At 42.8% G+C, this 12319-nt stretch overlaps 1 protein-coding gene across 2 annotated transcripts in view; it reads left to right on the plus strand.

The window, feature by feature from the left end:
- bnc1 (basonuclin zinc finger protein 1) overlaps nt 1-12319 on the plus strand; it is a 37915-nt gene that overhangs the window by 12996 nt on the left and 12600 nt on the right. For both annotated transcript variants that reach the window (XM_077564770.1, XM_077564769.1), the window contains exon 3: nt 558-793. In XM_077564770.1, coding sequence (XP_077420896.1) covers nt 558-793 — 236 coding nt within the window. The remainder of the gene's footprint in view (nt 1-557; nt 794-12319) is intronic.

The raw sequence follows: 12319 nt of genomic DNA on the forward strand, positions 1-12319 counted from the left end.
TCACGGCACTTTTATATATTTATATTTATTCACACAGTCGGACGCTGCTTTGTAGAGTGGGTTGTTCCACTGCGCAAAATTAGACGGTCATTGGATAAACACTGGGCTTTTTCACACCCATCAGACGCTTAGCCTCTCTGGGGGTTTATGGAACAGACATTCGGCTACGGCGTGATGATTGGATGATCTGTCTGAGGCGTAGAAAAAAAAGGGGCTTCCCCTCATTTGAATGACGAGCAGCCGCCACTGTCCATCGTTTGAATTTGAATGTCCTAAAAAGGCTTTGCCTTCTCTTTGAAGACAACATTATTTTTACCTTTTAGCATATGTGTTAAATCATATACACATTACTGCTGACACTGAACAAAGATTTTGGGGCACTTTTGTATACAATTCATATATCTGTCAGATATATTTTGGCTGTACAAACATAAAACTACTATCATTGTATTCAAATGTTTATTTAAGTGCAACACTCAATTTTGTGGTGCTCTACTATAAATGTAACATTAAGGGAATGTGATTTTTTTTCTTCCTCCTCCCAAATTATGTTCTAGCTCTAAGTAAATTGAAGGTGCACCACATGTATCAGAACGGCCAGGTGGAGATTGTGCATTCCAACGTGGTGTTTGACATCTGCAGCCTGATGCTGTATGGGACCCAAGCTATTCCCATACGCCTGAAGATCCTCTTGGACCGCCTTCTCTCTGTTCTCAAGCAGGAAGAGGTTATCAAGATCCTGAATGCGCTTGACTGGACACTACAGGACTACATACGAGGATATGCGCTGCAGGTAAACACGAGCGGGGGGCTTGGGGCGACTCACAAGTATGTGAACATGTTTTAATGTTTAAACCTCAATTTTTTTCTTCTCACAAGTACTGCAAATGAAAAAAAGCAGCTGATTGGTTTACACGTCAATAGAGATTGTAAGTAAGGTCTGAACAGAGACAGTTCTACGAAAGGTTTGCTGAAGGGGTCTGGCTGGGGCAAGGGGCCTTTTTTTGCCAGGGATGAAGAAAAAAAAGACAAAGATTCAAAATCTTACGTGATTTATTTTCATTCATATAAAACTATTTTACCTTTGTAGCCAAAAGCAAAGCACCTAACAGAAAACATAATGGAAAAACTGCTGTATTTGCGTTTGGTGATTTTTAGCAAACCAAGCAACCATTGATGACATTCTGCAAGGACACATTAAGAAATAGCATGTACAAACTCAATTCCAATGAAGTTGTGAGGTTGTGTTAAGCAAGTAAAAACATAAAAAAATATAATAAAGAAGCTAATCACGTTCAACATATATTTAATTGAATACACTAAAACTAAACTGCATTGTTTTTAGCAAATAATCTATAACTTTTTATTTTAGAACTTTATGACTGCAAAACGTTCCAAAAAAGCTAGGACAGGTGGTAAAAAAGGCTGAGCAAGTTGAAATGCTCATCAAACACTTGTTTGTAACATCTCAAAGGTGAACAGTCTAATTGGGAACAGGTGAGTGTCATGATTGGGTATAAAATGAGCTTCTCTGAATTGCTCAGTCATTCACAAGCAAAGATGGGGAAAGGTTCACCTCTTTGTGAACATTTGCGTGAGAAAATAGTCGGACAGTTTAAGAACAATGCTACTCAACGTACAATTGCAAGGAATTTAGGGATTTCATCATGTACGTTCCACAAGAACATCAAAAGGTTCAGAGAATCTGGAGAAATCACTGCATTTAAGTGGCATGGCCGAAAATCAACAGTGAATGCACGTGACCTTCAATCCCTCGGGCAGGTGATGAAATGATAGATGGATGGATGGAAAATTAAAACTTGCTGTACACACTGTAAACATTTGAGATTAGTATTTATTTATGAATCTGGAACATGAGCCCTTTTTTAATCATTTATGGTTGTGTTGAAAATAATAGCAGGTGCTTAAAAAATGGAACAGAAAAAACTAAAAACTTTTTATTTCCATTTGACTGCAATAGAAATACTGCACATTCTTTTCCAAATTAAAACAATATTTTAAAGGGGATGTATCTTCGTATTTTAAGCCATTCCACAGTTAACTGTTGGCATGTAATGGTTAAATCTTGCCTTTAATTTTTTTTTATTTTTATAGGCAATATTAGGTATTTTGCTGCCTATTTTTCTAATGCGGAAGTAAAATGCCCGGTTCTGTATAACCCTGCCTCTTCCCATGTGGTTGCCGCCCACAAACTTTGGAGAGCTGCGTTCGAGCACTCCATTGAATGACCACAAGACCGGCCAACAGCCCTTGCAGTATAACCGCGTCTTTATAACCGCGTTATTATAGTTTGATTAAGTTCTTGTAATTTGTGCCAAAATCTGGCATTTCCTTTGAAGTGTGATAACTTAGTCATTTATGAATATTTTTTTCACTTTCAACCGCTCAAAATATTCACTGGCATCAGACCTATCTATACATATATAGTTTAAAAATTTTTTTTTTTTAATGCCCTCTATGGACAATAATAGTAGTATTATGCTAACAGCAAAATTAACTATGCTGTGTATATATATATATATATATATATATATATATATATAATAAAGTTCTACTTTGAATATTTCATGACATATTTAGAGGCTTGAATAAGTCCATAAGTCATAACAATAGAATTTTTTATGCATGCCCAGTTTTCACACAATGGCAGTTTTCTGAATAAAACAAAGTTCTTGTAATTTTGCCAAAATCTGGCATTTCCTTTGAAGTGACATAACTTGGTCATTTATGAATATTTTTTCACTTTAAACTGCTCAAAATGTTCAGTGGCATCAGACCTATATATACATATATAGTTTTTATTTTATTTTATTTTCTTAATGCCCCCTATGGACAATAATAGCAGTATTATGCTAATAGCAAGACTAACTATGCTGTATATATATATATATAAAATAAAATACTAATTTGAATGTTTCATATGACATAGTTAGAGGCTCAAACAAGGTCATAAGTCATAACAATAGAATTTTTTTATGCATGCCCAGTTTTTCACAATAGTGTTTTTCTGAATAGCACAAAACTCTTAGAATTTTGCCAAAATCAGGCATTTCCTTTGAAGTGAGATAACTTAGTCATTTATGAATATTTTTTTTCACTTTCAACCACTCAAAATGTTCAGTGGCATCAGATCTATCTATACATATATAGTTTTTATTTTATTTAAATTTTTTAATGCCCCCTGTGGACAATAATAGCGGTATTATGCTAATAGCAAGACTAACTATGCTGTATATATATATATATATATATATATATATATATATATATATATATATATATATATATATATATATATATATATAAAATAAAAGACTAATTTGAATATTTCATATGACATATTTAGAGGCTTGAATAAGTCCATAAATCATAACAATAGAATTTTTTCTGCATGCCCAGTTTTCACACAATGGCAGTTTTCCGAATAGCACAAAACTCTTGTAATTTTGCCCAAATCCGGCATTTCCTTTGAAGTGAGATAACTTAGTCATTTATGAATATTTTTTCACTTTCAACCACTCAAAATGTTCAGTGGCATCAGACCTATCTACACATATATAGTTTTGTTTTGTTTTGTTTAATGCCCCCTATGGACAACAATAGCAGTATTATGCTAATAGCAAGACTAACTATGCTGTATATATATATATAAAATAAAATAATAATTTGAATATTTCATATGACATAGTTAGAGGCTCAAACAAGTCCATAAGTCATAACAATAGAATTTTTTTATGCATGCATTTTGTATTCATTTATTAGCCTTTGGCGCCACCTAGTGGATTTTTGTTTTAACACTCTAAACACACAAATTCCTCTATTTTCATGTTTATGACTCGTCAAAGAAGCGATTGCATCAGTAATCACGGAAAATGCATTATAACACATCAGGTTTACATCATATCAAAAACTGTGATTTATAATGGGAGTCAATGAGCCAAAATCGGGCATTATTACAACAACTTCGTGTGAATCTCTCCCTCCTGTTTGGTAATAATTATAAATTACAGCATGGCGCCAATTTGAACTTCTACATTTTTTAACAATCCTGGTAAAATGTCAGGTCCCTAGTGTATTTTTTTCAAATGCTTTTTCTTTGATGAAAAACAGAAAAAAGCCAGAAAATGGACAAATAACGCCCAGGGGTTCGTGCAAATTGGACCGATGTAAAATTCTTCAATAAACATTTGAAACAAAACGGCTCCTTGTCGCAAGAAATTGTAGTAGAGGAGAAGAGGGAAAAAAAATATCCCTGAATGGGATGTGAACCAGGGACCTACTGCTTACAGGGTGAGCGCGCTACTACACCACTCATTCAGTTAGGTTCAACAGTGCAAAAAATTTACTTGTAGTTTAGACAAGTGTCAGCCACCCTTTCTGGAAATTTAAGACGGTCAATTGTCATTGCACTTTGGCATTGCAAATGTGAAGGATAATTGATTGCTTTGAAATCATTTGGACAGAACATCTTTACCAGATAAAAATGAATGAAACACCTCTCGCTGTTCAAATTCAACAAGGAAACGGTGAGTAATTCTGCGAGAACAGAATTAATTGTAGCGACCATTCGTCTGTTATGTTTCTTTCCCTCCCTGTCATTGGGGCTTATTGGTTTCGTCCCGCCTAAACAACGCCTGATTGGTCCGAACTAAAAAAGGTCGGCTGCAAACGTATCAGCGAGAGCGGTACAAGATGTATTCTCCGGAGTTTGTGAATTCACAAATACCGCGAGAAATCAGCTTGCTGGCAAGGTTACCCCTCAGCAGTCTAAAGAGGACTCCTTCAGGTTGGCTGTGTCCCGCACCGCCAGTGTTCACCAACAAATTTGGGGAATTTGGGTGAAGTCATGCTCATCCTTATCGACTAGGGCTGGGCGATATGGAGTTTCAATTTATTTATTTTTGTCATTCTGGACGATTACGATTTTAATCAATTTTAATCAAAAGTAAAAATAAAAATAAAAAAAAACATTTAAAGGTGGAGTCCAGAGTTTTGATCGTTTCTGTTTGTAAACAAGCAATTCAAAACTGACTCCTCCAATGGCTCATTCGATACTCGCTCAACGTTCACGCGTCCCGCCCCCCGCTCTGCGATTGGCAGGCGGGGGTAAACATTGACTTTCTGCCCAGAATCGTCTCACTGTTGGCAAAGCACAACAAAATGGCAAAATACAGGCTGGGTGGTGGTGGTTGAGGGCAAAATCACCACTACACATAAACAGAAGCCCAGAGTTGTAGATTGAGAAGGAGTTCATGTGTATACTGTACATCTTGCGTTTATCTAGTGTTTATTTCTGAGGGAAAATGTTGGACTCCAGCTTTAAACAAGGTTTGATTTGTTCCCCAAAAATCTTCAGACAATAACGTACACTGATTTTAAATCAGTTTAATGTAAATTTAACATACACAGCTTGTAAACAGGTATTGTAAACCGTCCGTCCGTCCGTCCGTCTTCTTCCGCTTATCCGGGGTCGGGTCGCGGGGGCAGCAGCTTTAGCAGGGAAGCCCAGACTTCCCTCTCCCCAGCCACTTCAGCCAGCTCATCCGACGGGACCCCAAGGCGTTCCCAGGACAGCCGAGAGACATAGTCTCTCCAGAGTGTCCTGGGTCGTCCCCGGGGCCTCCTGCCGGTAGGACATGCCCGGAACACCTCCCCAGGGAGGCGTCCAGGAGGCATCCGAACCAGATGCCCGAGCCACCTCAACTGGTTCCTCTCAACGTGGAGGAGCAGCGACTCGACGCTGAGTCCCTCTCGGATGACCGAGCTTCTCACCCTATCTCTAAGGGAGAGCCCGGCTACCCTGCGGAGGAAACTCATTTCGGCCGCTTGTATCCGGGATCTTATTCTTTCGGTCACGACCCACAGCTCGTGACCATAGGTGAGGGTAGGAACGTAGATCGACCGGTAAATCGAGAGCTTTGCCTTTCGGCTCAGCTCCTTCTTCACCACAACGGACCGATACAGCGTCCGCATCACTGCAGACGCTGCACCGATCCGCCTGTCGATCTCCCGCTCTAACCTACCCTCACTCGTGAACAAGACCCCAAGATACTTGAACTCCTCCACTTGGGGCAGGACCTCCTCCCCGACCCGGAGAGGGCACTCCACCCTTTTCCGACTGAGGACCATGGTCTCGGATTTGGAGGTGCTGATCCTCATCCCAACCGCTTCACACTCGGCTGCGAACCGCTCCAGTGAGAGCTGGAGGTCACGGCTTGAAGAAGCCAACAGCACCACATCATCTGCAAAAAGCAGAGATGCAATGCTGAGGCCACCAAACCGGACCCCCTCAACGCCTCGGCTACGCCTAGAAATTCTGTCCATAAAAGTTATGAACAGAATCGGTGACAAAGGGCAACCTTGGCGGAGTCCAACCTTCACCGGAAACAAATTCGACTTACTGCCGGCAATGCGGACCAGACTCTGACATCGGTCGTACAGGGACCGAATGGCCCGTATCAGGGGGCTCGGTAACCCATACTCCCGAAGCACCCCCCACAGAACTCCCCGAGGTACACGGTCAAACGCCTTCTCCAAGTCCACAAAGCACATGTGGACTGGTTGGGCGAATTCCCACGCACCCTCGAGGATTCTGCTGAGGGTGTAGAGCTGGTCCACTGTTCCACGGCCGGGACGAAAACCACACTGCTCCTCCTGGATCCGAGATTCGACCTCCCGACGGACCCTCCTCTCCAGCACCCCTGAATAGACCTTACCTGGGAGGCTGAGGAGTGTGATCCCTCTAAAGTTGGAACACACCCTCCGGTCCCCCTTCTTAAAAAGGGGAACCACCACCCCGGTCTGCCAATCCAGAGGCACCGTCCCCGATGTCCACGCGATGCTACAGAGACGTGTCAACCACGACAGCCCCACAACATCCAGAGCCTTCAGGAACTCCGGGCGGATCTCATCCACCCCCGAGGCCCTGCCACCGAGAAGCTTTCCAACCACCTCGGCGACTTCGACCCCAGAGATAGGGGAGCCCACCTCAGAGTCCCCAGACCCTGCTTCCTCAAAGGAAGGCGTGTTGGTGGAATTGAGGAGGTCTTCGAAGTACTCTCCCCACCGGTTCACGACGTCCCGAGTTGAGGTCAACAGCACTCCGTCTCCACTATACACAGTGTTAACGGTGCACTGCTTTCCTCTCCTGAGACGCCGGATGGTGGACCAGAATTTCCTCGAAGCCGTCCGGAAGTCGTTTTCCATGGCCTCACCGAACTCCTCCCATGCCCGAGTTTTTGCCTCAGCGACCGCCAAAGCCGCATTCCGCTTGGCCAGCCGGTACCCGTCAGCAGCCTCCGGAGTCCCACAGGCCAAAAAGGCCCGATAGGACTCCTTCTTCAGCTTGACGGCATCCCTTACCGCTGGTGTCCACCAGCGGGTTCGAGGATTGCCGCCACGACAGGCACCAACCACCTTACGGCCACAGCTCCGATCGGCATCCTCAACAATTGAAGCGCGGAACATGGTCCACTCGGACTCAATGTCCCCCGCCTCCCCCGGGACAATGGAGAAGCTCTGCCGGAGATGGGCGTTGAAACTCTTTCTGACAGGGGATTCTGCCAGACGTTCCCAGCAGACCCTCACAGTACGTTTGGGCCTGCCTGGTCGGACCGGCATCTTACCCCGCCATCGGAGCCAACACACCACCAGGTGGTGATCAGTTGACAGCTCCGCCCCTCTCTTAACCCGAGTGTCCAACACATACGGCCGCAAGTCCGATGACACGACTACAAAGTCGATCATCGAACTACGGCCTAGGGTGTCCTGGTGCCAGGTGCACATATGGACACTCTTGTGCTTGAACATGGTGTTCGTTATGGACAGTCCGTGGCGAGCACAGAAGTCCAATAACAAAACACCACTCGGGTTTCGATCGGGGGGGCCATTCCTCCCAATCACGCCCCTCCAGGTCTCACTGTCATTACCCACGTGAGCGTTGAAGTCCCCCAGTAGAACGAGGGAGTCTCCAGGGGGTGCGCTCTCCAGCACACCCTCCAAGGACTCCAGAAAGGGTGGGTACTCTGAGCTGCTGTTCGGTGCATAAGCACAAACAACAGTCATGACCCGTCCCCCCACCCGAAGGCGGAGGGAGGCTACCCTCTCATTCACCGGGGTAAACCCCAACGTACAGGCGGCTAGCTGGGGGGCAATGAGTATGCCCACACCTGCTCTGCGCCTCTCACCGTGGGCAACTCCAGAGTGGAAGAGGGTCCAGCCCCTCTCGAGAGGATTGGTACCAGAACCCAAGCCGTGTGTGGAGGTGAGTCAGACTATATCTAGTCGGAACTTCTCAGCCTCGCACACCAGCTCGAGCTCCTTCCCTGTCAGAGAGGTGACATTCCATGTCCCCAGAGCTAGCTTCAGTAGCCGGGGATCAGACCGCCAAGGCCCCCGCCTTTGGCTGCCACCCAACTCACTGCGCACCCGACCCCTTTGGCCCCTTCCACCGGTGGTGAGCCCATGGGAAGGGGGACCCACGTTGCCTTTTCGGGCTGTGCCCGGCCGGTCCCCATGGGTATAGGCCCGGCCACCAGACGCTCGCCTTCGAGCCCCACCTCCAGGCCTAGCTCCAGAGGGGGGCCCCGGTGACCCGCGTCCGGGCAAGGGAAACGAAAATCCAAGGTTTGTATTCGTCATTGGGGTCGTTTGAGCCATGCTTTGTCTGGTCCCTCACCTAGGACCTGTTTGCCTTGGGTGGCCCTACCAGCGGCATGAAGCCCCGGACAACATAGCTCCCAGGCTCATTGGGACACGCAAACCCCTCCACCACGATAAGGTGATGACTCACGGAGGGGGTATTGTAAACCACACATCCAATATTCTTAGCTTGTGCAAAAATACAACTCAGTGAGTTCAACTCAAAATAACATTTGTACAGTATATGACAGAACCCCAAGAATAACAGCTTATAATAATCAGCACCAGTTTTGATTGTAATTAAACTCTTAAATTCCTTGCAAGAAAAACTAGCCTGTCGACTGACTATGGCAAAAGACAAGCTCTGGTGCATGTCACAAAATTTCCCCCAGTACTAAATACCCTTTCTGATGGGGCACTTGTCAATGGTATTGACAGGTATTTTCCTTTATTTTTTACCGACTTACTGAGTCTAGGAAAATGTGCCTCATTTAATTTCCACCACTGAAGGGGGTCTGAATCCCCATCAATTTCAGGTGAACGTAAATATGCTGACAGTTAACTCAAGCCGCAGAAGGTTTTCTTCTGCTTTTCTTGGGGTTCAACAACGTCTTCAACATTACGCTGACTCGCTGATTTGTCCTCCTCAGCAGTACAGCCAGCTAGAATGCCTCTGTAGTGCATGGAGCAGTCTTCAGCAACAACTCTTTCTTTTAGGCTTTCGAGCTCTCTTCAAGCATTATATGTTGTACGGAATCTGGGATCTGACAGTGAGGCAATGTCAATCAAATCTTATGTAGCCGGATTACTGTATTTGCTGTTGAGATAGTCCAACACACCTGTTTTCATTGTTAGCTCAGTATCATCTTCAGCAGCCTTGAGCAGACTGTTATTAAACAGGTCTAGGGTTGGTTTTATGCGAGAGATACTCACATGTTTCTCCGGATAATGCATCAGAGAAGTCATGCAAAGGCTTTATGGCCCTATCTACAGACTCTTTGACGTGATCCCCATTGGGTAGGAGATTCAGCGATGAGCGGATGCTCGGGGAGACCAAGTTCTCCTTGCAAGGCTGTCAAGTCCCTCCGCTTCTTTCAGCTGAAAGAGAAGGTGCCAACAACCTTTTTGCAGACTCCTACTGCACGCTCAACCCGATTATCCTTACAGGCATACCCTGTAAACAAGTGATTAAAACACTTTTTAGAATGTAAAAGTGAAATAAATCAACTATTTTAATAATAAATAAATGTATGTGTGCATGCGCTATTGCAGTAATTAAAGTGGAAGTCAACCTCAAACATTCCTTGACAATAATATGTTATATGTGACCTCACTAGTCTAAACATGACAATCTTATTAATATTACATTTGTAGAATAAGAGTTATTAAGCAAAATCCAGCCATTTTTTCCATCTCAGGGGGCGACCATTTGATGACATCAATGTGGCTCAGGTCTCAGGTAACAACCAATCACAGCTCGGCTTCAGAAAACAGGTGAGCTGTGATTGGTCGTTGCCTTAGCCCTGAGCGACATTGATGTCATCTTCAGTCGAAAGCAAGTGTCAAAATGGCCGCCCCTGAGATGTATAAAATTGGTTGGATTTTGCTGCTTAACTCATTCCATAAACACAATATTAACCAACATACCATATTTAGACCAGTGGGGCTGCATAAAACATATTATTGTCCCAAATTTTTTTGGGGGGCGGGGGGGGGTGACTTTCCCTTTAATTACTCAGTAATGGAATGGCCCAACTTTAAAACTGCAGAAAGCCAATACAAATGTAAATAAATCAATGTATATCATTTGAATATATTATAATAGTAAGTAACATTATGTTTGATTCATGAATCACTTTTGTTTAACCTTCTGAACACATTACTATAAAAAAAATAAAATAAAAAAAGCATAAATACCATGTTTTGCCCACCAGATTTATTCTCACATTGCATCTTATAGCTTATAGCGGTCTGGACTACACGCAATGTCAGATGATCTTATTTAATTAAAACATCACATATTCAAGTTGGGCTGCATATTAATTTCACTTAGCTCCTCCAATGGCAAACATCGAGCTGGAATCTTTGACAGGCTGCCAGTGAATGCTTTGTGATGAAATATTAATCATGGTTTCAGCATGAAGTTGCTCCACACTTTCAAAGACAGTCAAACCTACATGTGTTCACCACTGGGCCAAGGGAGAGGTATTGATCAAGCTAGTCTTGCTTGTTCAGTAAAAAGCCCCTTCTGCTCATTCCTTCCTTCTTTGTGAGTCTCAAAATATGTGTGTGGTGTGTTTTTTCTTTTATATACAAAGTATGTATGTGAGTATTCTAGTGTGATTTTAGGAAAAGATTGAAATGTGATTTTCTAACAAATGTTGCAATTTTGATTCAATTCAGGATTTTTATTTATTTTTTTCAAATAAAGCTTTAGTGCAATATTTGCCACGTACAGTATAATTGCTGGCATACATGTATAAATATGCAAGAGTATGCATAATAGTTTATGTAAAAAAAAAAAAATCCCTTTTTTTTAAAACCAAAAATGTTTAAAATTTTGTACCAATGCACATGTTCTATGTACAAAAATGCACGATTATATAAATATATCCCCCCATATTTCTTGTCTGTTAACAGTATAACTGAGGGCTTTGTGATGTGGCCTGAAATTCATATTATGGTATAAAGTGAATTCATTAGCATAGGTGTCAAACTCCCGCCGCAGTCCTGCATGTTTTAGAAGTTTCCCTCCTCTAACACAGTTGAATCAAATAATCAGGTTTGTTATCAGGTTTCTGCAGAGCTGGCTGATGAATCAGGTGTGTTTGAGAAGGGAAACCTATTCTAAAACATGCAGGACCGTGTCCCTTGAGGACTTGAGTTTGACATGCTTCACAGTAATCAAGATAATTGAATGGTAAATAATCCCTGTTAAAAGAATCCAAAAGTATCATATTTCTTGTTCTCTTATCATTCAAATTTAAAATGTTCATGTCTGCTTTTGTCTTTTATATAATTACAAATCAGTGTGGCTATTTTGAAGAATTGGGAATATTAAAAAAACATGTTATCAGTTATAGGCGGCAAATTGTCCATAGGTGTGATTGTGAATGTGGATGGTTGTTCGTCTCTGTGTGCCCTGTGATTGGCTGGCAACCAGTTCAGGGTGTACCCCGCCTACTGCCCGAAGCCAGCTGGGATAGGCTCCAGCGACCCCTGTGAAGACTAAACGGTTAAGAAAATGGATGGATGGATTATCAGTTATTTCACCTTTTTGTGAAGTACATAACTCCACATATGTACATTTGTAGTTTTGATGCCTTTAGTGAGAATTTACAATGTCATGAAAATAAAGCAAAAGCATTAAATGAGGTGTGTACAAACCTTTGGCCTGTACTGTAGCTTATATTTTGAAGTTATCCATTAGAAGCAATCGTGACAGACTTGACCTATCCTTTAGTGCACAATAGCTCACAGACAGACTTTGAACTAAAGCGCAATACATAGAGTCCTCAAGTTACGGCGGAGTTCCGTTCCTACGCTGGCGATGTAACCCAAATTAAGTTGGATTTCACCGTTAAAGTCAATATTTACATTAAATACTTAAAGTAATTTAAAAATAAACATATTTCTGCGACCCGGAAGACACCGGAAC

Source organism: Vanacampus margaritifer, chromosome 4, assembly GCF_051991255.1.
Source record: "Vanacampus margaritifer isolate UIUO_Vmar chromosome 4, RoL_Vmar_1.0, whole genome shotgun sequence".
In the NCBI taxonomy this organism is placed as follows: Eukaryota; Metazoa; Chordata; class Actinopteri; order Syngnathiformes; family Syngnathidae; genus Vanacampus; species Vanacampus margaritifer.